Below are 13,781 nucleotides of genomic sequence, written 5' to 3'. Positions count from 1 at the left end.
AAGGAGCCCAAGTGTCCATCGACAGATGAACGGATAAAGAAGATGCAGTACACACACACACAGAGTGGACCATTACTCAGGTATAAAAAAAGAACGAAATCTTGCCATTTACAATGACGTGGATGGAACTAGAGAGTATTATGCTAAGCGAAATAAGTCAGAGAAAGGCAAATACCGTATGATTTCACTCACATGTGGAATTTAAGAAGCAAGCAAATGGAAAAAGAAAGGAAGGAAGGAAGAAAAGAAGAGAAGAAAAGAAAAGAAAAGAAAAAAGAGAAAGGCAAACCAGGAAGCAGAATCTTTTTTTTATTTTTTTTAAAGATTTCATTTATTTCAGAGAGAGAATGAGAGATAGAAAGCACGAGAGGGAAGAGGGTCAGAGGGAGAAGCAGACTCCCCGCCGAGCGGGGAGCCCGACGCAGGACTCGATCCCGGGACTCCGGGATCATGACCTGAGCCGAAGGCAGTCGCCTAACCGACTGAGCCACCCAGGAAGCAGCATCTTAACTCTATAGAGAGCACACTGATGGTCGCCAGTGCAGGGGGAGGGGGAACAGGTGATAGGGATTAGGGTTAAGGCTGCGCTTGTCCTGATGAGCACCAGGTGATGTGTGCACGTGTTGACTCACTCTATTGTACCCCTGAAACTAATATTGCGGTGTATGTTAACTACACTGGAATTAAAATTAAAAACCAAATAAAAAAAAAAAGTCTTATGCAGTAGAATTATTTGTCATTGGGAAAACTGGAATCAATTTGCATGCGCAAGGATTGGAAGAGGCTCAAGGAACCGCAGCACAGGACTGAGCCCGAGCCTGGCAGCCACAGCAAGCGCTGCTCTCGGAGAAGGGTGGCCGGAGGCCATCCCGCAAGAACACGGGGGGGGGGGGGGGGGGGAACGACACACGGACGACACACGTAAGGACAAGGAGGGATAAGGCTGCCACCTGTTGGTACGTGGCCCTGGAGCTAAGAACGGATTTTACATCTTTAATGGTTGAAAGAAAATCAAAAGAATACTGTTTCCAGACATGCCGAAAGTACACGAAATTCAAATATGAGTGTCTGTGAATAAAGTCTGGTTGCTGCGGATCCACGTTTGTTTCCGTGTCGCCTGCGGCCGCTTTGCCCGCACAGCAGCTGGGCTGAGTTGTTACAACGGAGACGAGACACGGCCTGCAAAACTGGAAATGTGTACCACCAGCCCTTAATAGAAAAGGTTCGCTGACCCCTGGTTTATAAAACGTGTGGAGAAAGTCTTCAAGGCAACACGGAGCTTTGTATTATGACTAACAGTGCAGTGAGAGGACTAGAGGTTTCTAATCTTACATTCACTTTTCTGTAGCCCCGTTCTTTCTCTGCAGTGAGCGCGTATGGCTCTCAGAACAACAACAAGGGTAGCAGTTTTCGATTAAAACCTTCCCCGCACCCTCCCCCCAGCTTCTGCGGCCCTAGGGGTCTTCTCCCCCACAACAGTGCTCATTCAAGGGCACCGTCCTCAGGAACCCAAGGGAAATGGGCTCTCAGGCCCCGACACAGGAATCCAGGAGTGTGAAGCCGCATGTCTGGGCCAACCCGCACTCTTGAACCCGCATTTACTGTTCCCAGAGATGCTGTGCCTATTTTAGCCCTGGCCTCCCTGAGGGCCCCCCACCTGGGGAGGCTATCCCCACAACAACAGTGGGCAGGAGGCCGGGACCCACTGCTCCCTACCAGGGAATGTATGGGTCAACTTGGCAACCTGCGGGGCCAGCCGCCAGAAGACGCTCCTCAGTGAGGGGTCAGCTGCTCAGAGCAGCGGGCACATGTGAGGGGTGGGCAGCTGTGGAAGGTCCCTATGACCCGGGGACAGGTGTTCAGAGAAGTGAGCCTGGAGGAGCAGACGGAGAGACAAAAGGGGGTCTGCGGAGGGGCCCCTCAGAACCCCCTAAGGTAGAAAGCCATTGTCTGGCCCACCTAAGAGATGAGGCTCAGAGCTGGTCAGCTCCTCAGAGGCAGACAAGCACCCTGGCCTAGGCCCTTTCCTCAATGGGCCTGCCTGGGGTCTCAGTGCTTTCTCTGTGTCCCCCCCAGGTGTCTTCCTGCCCCCGTCCCCTGCAGCAGCAAATGAGCCTATCCTGGATGAAGTGGGGATTATAACTCTGGCGCCCCTGGCCGACATGCTGAACAGCCCACAGCCCAGCCCCGCAGCAGGCCCCATCGTGAACCCCCTGATGGGCCCCCTCAACACACTGCTGCCTGGCCCAGGGTCCATGTCACAGAGCATCCCACTCACCAGCCTCCTGACCAGTCCCCTGAGCAGCCACCTGACTGGCCCCATGGCAGTGCCTCCAGCAGGCACACTGACCAGCTCCCTGGGTCTGCCTTCAACTGGCCCCCTGAGCAGCCACCTGACTGGCCCCATGGCAGTGTCCCCGGGGGGCACACTGACCAGCTCCCTGGGCCTGCCCTCAACTGGCCCCCTGACTCCAAGCAGCCACCTGACTGGCCCCATGGCAGTGTCCCCAGGGGGCACACTGACCAGCTCCCTGGGTCTGCCTTCAACTGGCCCCCTGAGCAGCCACCTGACTGGCTCCATGGCAGTGCCTCCAGCAGGCACACTGACCAGCTCCCTGGGTCTGCCTTCAACTGGCCCCCTGACTCCAAGCAGCCCCCTGATGGCCCCTATGACAGGCACAGTGGCCGTCTCTCTGAACAGCCCCCTGCTCACCTCCACGGCTGCTCCTCTAGGTGTTTCTCAGAACCTTCTGGCCAACCCCATGAGCAATCTGGTGCTGTTGGAGGCCCCAAGGGTGCGGCTGTCAGAGCCGCTCTGGGGATGCCCCTCCGGACCCCACCCCTCAGCTGGAGCAGGGCCTGCCGCCACCACCAAAGGTAACTGGCTCAGAGGGAGGGACAACAGCCTCCCGCCCCACCACCAGGCCAGGCCTTGGTCCTGCTCTGGCCCTACTTCTCTGCTTTCTGCCATGTCACTAGTCCCGATCTGCAGTGAGCATCCCCAGCCGACCCAGGACCTGGAGCCCTTCAGCAGGACGTTTGTGGACTCACCCATCCAGGCCTCCACCCCTGTCGGGGCCAGGGGCACGCCTGGCCCCATGACCACCTTTTCCTACGGCAGCTCAGACGCCCAGCCCCAGCCCAGCGCCCCTCAGGGACAGGCAGTCCCTGCACCTGTCCCCAGCACTCCACCTGTCTCTCCAGCTGCCACAGTCCTTGTCCCTGTTCCTACGCCCGCCCCCCAAGCTCCCACCAACGACACCCCCTCGAGCGCCACCCACATCGTCCAGTGCCCCCCCCAGTCTCCCGCCCGGGCGCACCACTCCCCCACCCAGCCCTCGCCCACCCCCCACTCCCCTCCACGAAACCCCCACTCCCCGCCCCGAACCTCATCCTCCCCGGCTACAGTCAACCACACCCGGGGTCCACGTGGCGCAGAGGCATCTCGGAAGAGCATCCTAGAGCTGGAACGGAAGCTGGCCCACCGAAAGACCAGCAAGTTCCCTGAGAGCCCCCGAGGTCAGTGACCCAAGGCCAACGCCACGGGGGCGTCTCCCCTGACGCCCTTGTGGACCTCGCCGGCACTAGCCTGGGCTGCTGACCATGGCCACTGACCACTGCTTCCACCCCTTGCTTTCCCCAGAGTCAAAGCAGCTAGCCTGCGAGAGGCTGGTGGGGGAGATCGCCTTCCAGCTGGACCGCAGGATCTTGTCCAGCATCTTCCCCGAGCGCGCGCGTCTCTACGGCTTCACTGTCTCCAACATTCCAGAGAAGATCATCCAGGTGTGTGGTGCCCATCTCCCACTCAGAGGGCCTGCCCCTTTCACCTGTCAGGGATGGGGAGCATGCTGGCCTCGGAGGAGCTGCTGAGGGACCCTGCCCTCCAGCCTGGCCAAGCACGTCAGAATCCGAGGACCCCCGAGGACGGAGGAAGCACGGTGTTCAGTCCAAGTGGCCAGGGGGTGTCCAGGGCATCTGGCATCAGGAGCCTGTGGCCTTAGCCACATGCCCTCCCCGGAGGACAGGGCAGGGGAGAGTCCTTAGCATGGTCAGGCCTACACTCTCCTCCTCTGCCACTGCGATGGTCTCCATATGGCCAGCCCTCACTCCCAGGGGCCCTCCCCAGACTAGCAGAGCTGATGCTTTCCCCACCCCGCTGGTACCCTCAAGGGTCACTGGGGTGGCAAAGGGGAGGCAGGTCCCAGAACCTCTGACCAGCTGGTGGCCTCATGGCCAGGGGCCTGAGGCCCTGGCTCATTCCAGTATATTCTTAGCATGCCATTCACTGAGCTTGCTTCCGTTGAGGGACGCAGAGGACAATGCTTCCCAAAGATGCTTGGGAGCATCTACCTTGCCACCATGCATGTGAAGCTCTCCAAGGCAATGGCGGGGGGCGGGGGGAGCGGGCAGTCACAGGATTTGGGCTGTGCTTGGCTGGATACCCAGAAGCAGCCATCCAGAGTGATGGCATGTGTGCCCCTCTGCCACCAAGGTGCCAACTCCGGGTGGGACCCCACGCCTCGGGGCGGAGGAGGTGGGCCATCTGGGCTTTCTTTGGGAAAGAGCCCTCAGTGCTCCCGGCCACTTTCTCTCAGGCGTCTTTACCTATAGATTATAGAACTGGTGCATGATCCGCAGGAATAACTTCTATTAGAGTGGGCTCGTTTGTATCCAGGTTTGAGCTTGCCTTTTCCTTTGCTTAGGGTGTCCTTTGGTTGGGTTTTTAATTTTAATGTGGTCAGAGTTACCCACTTTTCCTTTATCGCTTGTCCTTCTCATGTCTCCCTGAAGGCTAGAATGGTAGAGGGCAAAGGGGGGCTGCCCAGCCCTGCCTCGGTCCTCGCTCCTGGGCCCACGTCTGCGGGCTCTTGGGACTGCCCCTCTGACCCTCCCCAGCCCACGGTGTCCTCCGCATGGGACGGCGACAGAGCCTGGGCACCTCTCTTCTTCCAGACTGTCTCTGCTCCTCTGGGTCCTTCACTCCTCACTGTGAATTTTAGGATCATCCGTCAAGCTCCAGGAAAAACCTAGTTCAAATGTGTAGTTTTGCATTGCCAGGGAAGTTTCCCATCTTCACAATGTTGGTTGTTCCTACGCACCTGCCGTTTCTGTTGCTCATGCTGCAGGCCCACCGTGGTCATGTTTGGTTTGACGATCCTTGACTCACAACCAGGGACCTCTGCCACCACTGCTGTGTCACAAGCACACATTGGCCATGGCTATTTAAAAACTGGCAAACCACACAGTAGAAGCACAATATTATGTCTCTAAAATGTTACGTCTAATATCCAATTGGCAGAGATTACATTTAATTATAAGCACAAGTCTAGCTGCCCACATAGAAATTAGATATTAAGCAGTAAAAGAGGTTTTCTACTGTTTGAGAATGCCCGTTCGAAGGTGATAAAGGCCCGTCAACCACTGATGTTGGCCGGCCAAGTCTGCTGACTCCAGGCTCCTCTTCACTTCCCCTGAGGTCTGGTGTCTATGCTGCAGAATGTAACAGTCACAGCATTAAACGGCAACTCTTGGACAAGAGGCAGGAAGGTGAGAGCGGGATGTATGTAGGGCAATTTTTTCTGGCGTCTTGAGGAAGTCAAGGAGCTCGGCACCCCCTTGGCCAGTGCCTCGGCCGCCATCTTGGCAGCCTGGGGGGTTGGGGAGGGGCCTGTGGCTTTCACCAAATACTCATCTGCTCATTCTGCCCCATGGCCTCCATCACCATTTCCAGAGCCACTGGCCCCATTCACCTTCCATCAGCAATGACCAGTGCTGCCAGGGGCCATACACTTGCCGCCCAAGCTCCTGAGAAGCGGCCCCACTGCAGCCCACCTGCACAGAAGTTGCCTTCGGGGCCGGGCAAACACCGCCTGCCTTGCCCTCTGTAGAGCCCACTGCAGGTTGATGATGTCTGGTTCCACCTGAGGAGCATAAAGATGCATCCTGCTCCTAAGGCCAACCATCCTGCCTGCTTTGCTGGCCCATTTGCTGGTTCCTATCAGCATCCAACTCTACTTTGCCCAAATTTCTGTTTCCCTTCCTCAGAACATCTTGTTTTTCTGCACGTTGAACCCCAGCATTGGTTGTTGCTAGAATCCCTCAATTCTGTCCAAACCCACTAAACCTGCTCAAACCTGGTATCCAAACCTGGCTCGTTGGCTTCGTGAATGCTGCATAGGTTGATCACTGAAAAGCTCTGATAGAGCCCCATTGCTGAATGAGGACTTGTTGACTATTTTCACTGAATCTGGCCATCTTTTTTAAAAGTTCACAGTTACCTATGCCATCTTTTAAGCTCACCTAAAAGTTGTCCCAATGCCCCAACCTGTCACCTCTTTTACCCAGTTGCAAAGGCCTTCTGCTGGGGATCGGGGGTGCTCCCAGCCTTCCGTTCGCTCCCAGTCATGGCAGACCAGGAGTCCAGCTGCACCAGTGTGAGGGTGGTACCTGGTGGTGTGTCTAGCTGGGTCCTGGTGCCCCTGGTGCTCTCTGGGGCCTCATTCACTGGCCTGCCGACAATGGTTTTGGGTTTTGCCTATAACGGTTTGTTTGCAGCTACCGTGCCAAACCCTTTCATCTTGGCTTTACTATGTAGATGATCATATTGTATACTATTTAACAGAAGCAGACAAAAGGGCAACCTCACCCTGTTCCTGATTCGACTAGGAATACACACTTCAAATCTGCGTTAAGTATGATGTGTGTTCCATGCTTTTTGCCAGATCTTCAAGTCACAGCTTTTGGCTGCAGATAACAGAAACCACGCTAGCTGATGTAAACAGAAAGAGATTTCTTATAAATGTTTAGGCGAGGACAAAAAACTGGGTACAAAAGTTGGTACGGGGTCACAGTCACTGCACTCTGCCGAAAACCCGAGGGCACCTGGCCCCCAGGCATCGGCTTCCACCTGGGCAGAAGCCACAGGAGAGTCGAAAAGGCTTTCGACTTCGGGAAAGAGGCGCTAGGACAGAAGCCAGATGACCCGCTTCAGCATCTGCCACATCAGGTTAAGAAGTTCTTCCTCGTCCTCATTTATGGAGAGTTGGCGGGGGGCGCTTCTGAACCGTGAAGAAATGCTGATTTTTTTTTTTTTTTTGAAGATTTTTTATTTATTTATTTGACAGAGAGAGACACAGCGAGAGAGGGAACACAAGCAGGGGGAGTGGGGGAGGGAGAAGCAGGCTTCCCGCGGAGCAGGGAGCCCGATGCGGGGCTTGATCCCAGGACCCTGGGACCATGACCTGAGCCGAAGGCCGACGCTTAACAGCTGAGCCACCCAGGCGTCCCTGATTTTTTTTTTTTAGAATGTTTTTTTTCTTTCATTGAAAAGATCACATGAGTTTTCCCTCCCTGTTCTCTTAACATCTCGAGATACAGGTCATAAACCACATTCATCCCTGGTGGTTTTAATGCCCTGAGATGCTGTTTGCGGTTATTTATGTCTTCTGCAACTTCGCTACTTTTTTTAGAGAACACGCCCAGAAGCTGTGACAGAAAGGCAACCAGGTGTCTTTCCCATCGGGCCGTCGGACTCTGCGGCCCAACCCCTAGCCGCGTGGGGGTCGGGAGTTCCGGACTCAGCCCAGGGGCGGAGCTCACAGCCTCACTCTTACTCCATTGGCTGGGCCTTAGTGACGTCAGGCCTCTGGGCAGCAGGGCGGGGGCGCGGTCTCCGGCCGGAGCTGCCCGCGCAGAGGAAGGCCGAGTGCGGGGCCTATCCTCCATCTGCTCTGAGCGAGCCCTTTTGTGGAGTCTTAGAATTTTTTTGAGCCTTAGGATACTGTTTCCTCCTTTCTGCTTATGTCTTTCCTTCTGCTTGCTTTAGATTGGCTTTATTTCTCTTTCTTGGGCTGAGCACTTAAGCTATTTTACTTTACATGTTTTTTGTTGGTAAGTACGTTTGGGGCCAGGAAGTTCCCTCAGGTCGCGGAGATATGCAAAATATTTAACCAGCGGTGCGTCGGGAATCCCAGTCGGGGTGGATCCTGGCAGAGGGAGAGGGCGCTGCTGTTCGCGCGCGGGCGCGGAAATGCGGCAGCGCCCCCGGGCGTCCGCCCCCGACCCCGCCCAGCTCCCCGCGGCGCTCGGGCTGCGCTCCCGAGGTGGACGGGGAGCTGTCCAGGTCCACATATTTCACAAGCTGCGTTGGAGTTCCTCTCTAACCCCCGAGTCCGTTAGGGTGATTCTCCAGTCTCCATCATCGGAGGGACATTCAGCTGTCTCTTTAGTTCAGATGTCTAACGCACTTGCCCTGTGCTCTAAGAACGAGGGCTGAACCACACCGATTGTTACATTTGCCGCCATTTCCCTATCACTGAACACGTGGCCAATGTCGTGGGTGTTCCAGGATGGAAAGACGGGGTGGTGCGCACCTGTGCTCCGTCTCTTGGAGGTGCGTGCATATTTGGTCACACCTGTTCTGTGCTCCACAGCTGATCCAACACAGGTTCCCCTGCTGATTCTCCCTCTACAGATGTTTCCCATGTACACATCTGCATCTACAGTCGCCTACCCCTGGACCAAATTGCTGCCACTTTACTGGTCCACAGCTACCCTCCCCCTCCATCAATTCACTCCTATTATGGGGCATTCAGTGCATGCCAAGTTCATACAAAATAGACAATCTCTGCCCTCGGGGAGCTCACCCATTCCCCGGAGGCCTTCAGTAAATATTTGTGCTAGAGGTTCAGGGGGTGATACATGCTATGAGGGGCAGGAGAGTTTGAGGGTGGGAGCTAGGCACTGAGTTGGCCTTGCTGTCTCCACACCCCCACCCCCCCACCCCCACACACCTATACTCTGGCCAACTCCAACATCCTGGGAAAGCCCCTCCCTCCTCTATTCCTTTGAAACACAATTCTGCTCAATGTGAGAGCCCATTGATGTGTCCTGTGGAAATGGTGGCCCCTCGTGGTGGTGCAGACCAGCACAGATGCTGTGCTTAGCACCCCCTAGAGACATTTCCTTTCAACTTCAAAATAGCTGTCAGGCTGTCTGGTTTCCTTCATATCATAGTAGGGAAACAGGCTCAGACCCAGTATGATGACAGAAGCAGCCATTGAAACCGGCTCCCTGTGTGGGCCCCTTGCTCTGCACTCTGCCTCCTGGCACCTTCCATGCCGTGTGTGCTGTTCTTTGTCCTGGAAGTGCCTTTGCTCCTGTTGCCCTCATCCTTCAGATGTCAGCCCTGCCATCCTCTCCCCTCCAGAATGCCCCCCCCTAGGCCGCCTGGTTGCTCCCCATGGCAGCACTCACAGCACTCCTGCTCAGCCTGGTCATCACTGTAAACCCAGAGGGCTTTGCTCACACTTGAATCCCATCACCTGCTACAGTGCCCCACACGGGGGGGCGGGGGGGCTGAGAATATCTGTGGGATGGATGCACAGAACCCTCACCCTCTCTTCCCAGCTTCTATCCACCCCCTTATATGGTCAGCATGATCTTTTATTTATTTTTTATTTTTTTATTTTTTTAAAAGATTTTATTTATTTATTTGAGAGAGAGAATGAGAGATAGAGAGCACGAGAGGGAAGAGGGTCAGAGGGAGAAGCCGACTCCTCGCTGAGCAGGGAGCCTGATGCGGGACTCGATCCCGGGACTCCAGGATCATGACCTGAGCCGAAGGCAGTCGCCCAACCGACTGAGCCACCCAGGCGCCCCAGCGTGATCTTTTAGAACCACAATGCCAATGGACCAGAAATCTCTGACCCTTTAGGACAGGACCCTCTGCCATGCTCTCTGCTCAGCCCTGCCGGCTTCTCAGTGCCTGGAAGGTGTGGTAGGGACCCATGCCCATGGCTCCCCGGCTTCAGTGGGGTGCCTTCCTGCTCTTCCTCACTCAATCTCCTCGCCTGTCCCTCCTCTCTCAAGGGGTTACCTCTTTGGGGCAGGCCTGGCCTTGTCTCTTAGTGTAAATGCACCCGCACTCCCCTCCCCAGTCCAGCACCCTGGCAGGGTGGGTGCAGTGTGCCCCCTGGAGGACTTCTGCTCCTGTCTGGAGCTCCATTCACCCAGTGTAGCACACAGCAGCTCAGCCACAGCCCCATGGTGAGCAGACGATGGGTCCTGACAGCCTCACAGGGGGCCGACGCTTAAAGCTATCCACCCGCTGCCCTCGTGCCATTCAGCAGCATGAAGGCTCACCTGCTTACCCACAAGTGCTGGCTGAGCTCCTGCAGTCTGGCTGACAGGGGGCACGGGAACAGGCAAATGGAGGGAGAGGGCTTAGGAGCCAAGAGGAGCCTAGAATCAAGGAGACAGGCTTGTTCTAGTGTTGACTGTGCACCCAAAGTGCTGAGCATAAGGCTCTGGGTGCATCTGCCAGAGGTCAGGGGTCACTTTAGCTGAGCCCAGCCATGAGTCCAGTGCTCTGTTCACATGACCAGAGAAGAGGACAGAGGATTTTCCTGGAGAAGGTGAGACTAAGCAGCTTGTTCTAGCAGCTTAGGAAGCAGCCTGGTGGGCATCCAGGGAATGGTTGGAAGCAGGGGAGCAGGGCCAAATCAGGCCCTGGCCCCAAGAGGTGGGGCAGTGGGAAGTGCAGGAGGGCTCAGGCAGGGAGAGACCCCCTCCAACCACTTCAGACCTGTCAATCCGTGGGTCTGGGCACAGCTGCACCTGTGACAGCTACATCATTTGAAGGACTCCATGCAAATGAAAATACGGGCTCCTTGCTCAGCAGAGCATTAGCTGGGTGTGGGTCCTTCTGAACAGGGGGCCCTGAGTGAATGTACAGGTCACATGCCCAAGAGGAAATGGCAGGAGTGGACGCTGAGAAATGCAGTCACTGCCTGGTTAGGGGGCACAGGCATGAAGAAGTGGGTGGACACTCACCCGGTTGCTGCCAGTCCCCAGGTCCAGGTACCAGGAGGGGTCACCAGAGGGGCAACAGGACCCCCAGTGCCGAGACCAAGGGTGCTTGGCTCAGGGCCTGGGGTGGTCAGTTCAGGATGAGGGGAGGACAGGGCCTCTCTGAAGGAGGGGTGCAAGTGGTGGGTGCTGAGAATGCAGCGCGGGGTGGCAGAGAAGGGACCTGGAGAGGAGGTGGAGGTCTCAGGGCAGGGAGCCAGGAGGGCACCTGGGAAAGCCCCTGAGTGGTATGGGCCAGGCACCCCCATGGCCATCAGGGACCCCCTCCTCTTTCCTTCACCTCCAGACTCCCAGCCACGCTCTCTGTCAGCATTTCATATAGCCTCAGCTCAGTCCAAATTCCCTGCCGGGGGGTGGAGCAGGCGACAGGGATGGGGTCTGGGGAACTCCCCCCTCCAGCTCAACCCACTAATTTCCCCCTCCCCTAGACACCTTGGAGCCTCTCCCCCAGGACGTCCAGGACACCTGCCCCCACCCACAGCCACAGCCCTCAGCCACATTTGCCCCTCTCCTGGCTGTGTGCCAGTGCAGGGCAGAGACACCCTGACAGCCGCTCTCCCCTCAGGCCTCCCTGAACCCCGGCGACCACAAGCTGGATGAGGAGCTGTGCCAGACACTCACACAGCGCTATGTGAGCATCATGAACCGGCTACAAAGCCTGGGCTACAATGGGCGGGTGCACCCGGCGCTGACTGAGCAGCTCGTGAACGCCTACGGCATCCTGCGTGAGAGGCCAGAGCTGGCTGCCTCGGAAGGCGGCTCCTGCACCATGGATTTCCTGCAGCGCGTGCTGGTGGAGACGGTGCACCCCAGCATGCTCTCGGACGCACTGCTGCTACTCTCCTGCCTCAGCCAGCTGGCACACGACGACGGCAAGCCCATGTTCATCTGGTGACACCGGCTTGCGGCCTGGGTCCGCCCCGCCCCCCACCGGGTGCAGGGCCATTAAAGCTTCCGACAGACGCTGGCCGCTGGGCCCGGACTTGGTAGTGCTGCCGCCTGGCCTCCGGGGTGGCTGGCCAGCTCCTCACTCCCCTGCACCCCTTCGATCCTGCCTGCTCTGGGGCTCCATGCCCACCCCAGGGCCCTTGGTGAGAGCCCCAAGACCGAAGCTTGGCAGCTGTTTGGCTAAGGGCGGGGGCGGGGGGGGTCCTGTTCAAAGGTCCCAAGGCTCCCCTCACCTGGCAGTGGGAGCAGCATAAGCCCCGAGTCTTGGAGGGGGAAGAGCAGGAAGCGCTGTTCCAGCAGCATTAGTGCCCGGAGCTGAAGCCTGGGCGCAGAATGGAAGGCAGAAGTGGGAAGGAGACAGGATGTGGATGGGGGAATCCTTCCCTCTGTACTAGCTGGGAGGAGGGGAGTGGGAGAGGGGGCAGGGAGGGCTTTGGACCCTCCTTGAAGGCAAGAGGATGTTAGATGGAGGGAAGGAACCAGGAGAAAGTAGCCTCACCTAAACCTGAGCCCAGGGGCAGCCCAGGGAGATGGGGCCAATTCCTAAGGCACTGCTGGCCCAGCAAGAAGAGAGCTGCTCCACAGGGCTCTGAGGCTGAGCGGGAGGGGCAGAGCCTACCTGCTGCAGGGGCGGGGCGCAGGCAGGATGGGAAAGAGATGGGGTGGGGGTGGGGGCTGTAAGACGGGACCCAGGGACACCGGCAGGGGGAACCTGTAGAATGGATGAGGGTGGGCCTGTGGACAGCGCAGGAAACCAAGCAGTGTAGGCAGGATGCTTGTCCTTGGGAGGGTGTGTGTGCGAGACAAGAGAAGGGCGGGGGGGGGGGGGCAGCCCACAGAGTGGCCTCTGGCCCACAGGGGAACAGAAGAGGACCTGCCTGAGGAAGGGAAGGAGGCTGGAGCTGCAATGGGAGGCAGAGGGTGGGCTGAGGAGGTGGGAACGATGAGCCCAGCAGAGGAAGCTCCTGGAGCACCAGTGCGTGCCAGCCAGAGGACTCTGAGGGAACAGAGGAATCATATCAGCAACCGGCGAGGAATGCAGGAAGGAGAGGGTTGTGGGGTGTGCCCAGGAGCTCCCTGCCTCTCTGCCCTCCCCACTCCCAGGCCTGGGATCACCTGTTGCAGGCGCAGGTGGGCATCCTGGACGGGCGCCCCATCGTGGGCTTCCTGCACTGCACGCACTTGCATGCGCGGAGTGGTGATCAAGGGATCCTGCCAGACCCCTGGGAAAGGCAGGGAAGGACTGTCCTATAGCGCTATGTAGAGATCTATAGATAGAAATCTAGCTCTGTCTGCTGAAAAGGCCCAGCATCAAGACACACCAGGAACAGGGAACACAGCCAGCACCAGATCTCGGTTTCTCAAGGGGATCAGGGATTCCTGGAGAATTGGGAGGTGGGGGGGCAGAAACCCCTCCACCGCCCGCCAGCAGGGCTAATGGCAGCCCTGACTCAAACTACAGGGCAATTTAAGAGCCAACCGGGAGAGCCTTGGGGTCTGGCTCACAGCTCAGATTAGAAAGGTGGGGACCCAGGCAGCACCGGAAGGAGCGCGAGGCAGCACGGTCCTGGGAACCAACGGAGCAGGTGCGGGAGGGCTCCCGGGATTGGGAGCTGGTTTCCGTGTGGCTCACGTGCGGGGGAGGGGGAGGGAGCGGCGGCACAAAGCCCAACCAACGGTCCCTTAGCCCCAGATTGGGAGCTCCTTGGGGTAGGGTCACAGAGCCCTCACCACGGGGGCAGGCCTCTGGGGAAGCTCTGCGGGGCGTTCAGTGGGTGGCTTGTTAGGCCGCTCAGAGTCCATCCCTCCTCTGGGGAATGTGTCTTTGAACTCAGTTGCTGGACACTGCAACCCAGGCAGACGGGTGGGGGTGGGGTAGATCCTGCAGTGGGGGCAACAGGAGGGCCCTCAAAATTCTGCGCGGGCTTGCGGGGAGGAGGGAGGGAGCTGGACGCAGCACGCAC

The 13,781-nt window shown here is 57.6% G+C and overlaps 1 protein-coding gene across 1 annotated transcript in view; it reads left to right on the top strand.

The window, feature by feature from the left end:
- Nucleotides 1–13,781, top strand: part of SPATC1 (spermatogenesis and centriole associated 1) — a 28,572-nt gene that overhangs the window by 14,354 nt on the left and 437 nt on the right. The window contains exons 3-7 of the mRNA XM_088022702.1: nt 2,077–2,340; nt 2,599–2,877; nt 2,980–3,519; nt 3,644–3,783; nt 11,435–11,960. Of these exons, the coding sequence (XP_087878828.1) occupies nt 2,077–2,340; nt 2,599–2,877; nt 2,980–3,519; nt 3,644–3,783; nt 11,435–11,764 (1,553 nt within the window). The 3' untranslated portion in view covers nt 11,765–11,960. The remainder of the gene's footprint in view (nt 1–2,076; nt 2,341–2,598; nt 2,878–2,979; nt 3,520–3,643; nt 3,784–11,434; nt 11,961–13,781) is intronic.

Source organism: Eumetopias jubatus, unplaced genomic scaffold (genome assembly GCF_037043125.1).
Source record: "Eumetopias jubatus isolate StellerSeaLion01/CBP00866 unplaced genomic scaffold, mEumJub1_p1.0 scaffold_4, whole genome shotgun sequence".
In the NCBI taxonomy this organism is placed as follows: domain Eukaryota; kingdom Metazoa; phylum Chordata; class Mammalia; order Carnivora; family Otariidae; genus Eumetopias; species Eumetopias jubatus.
The sequence above is the reverse complement of the archived record's forward strand: the minus strand, read 5'-3'. Positions and strand labels throughout refer to the sequence as shown.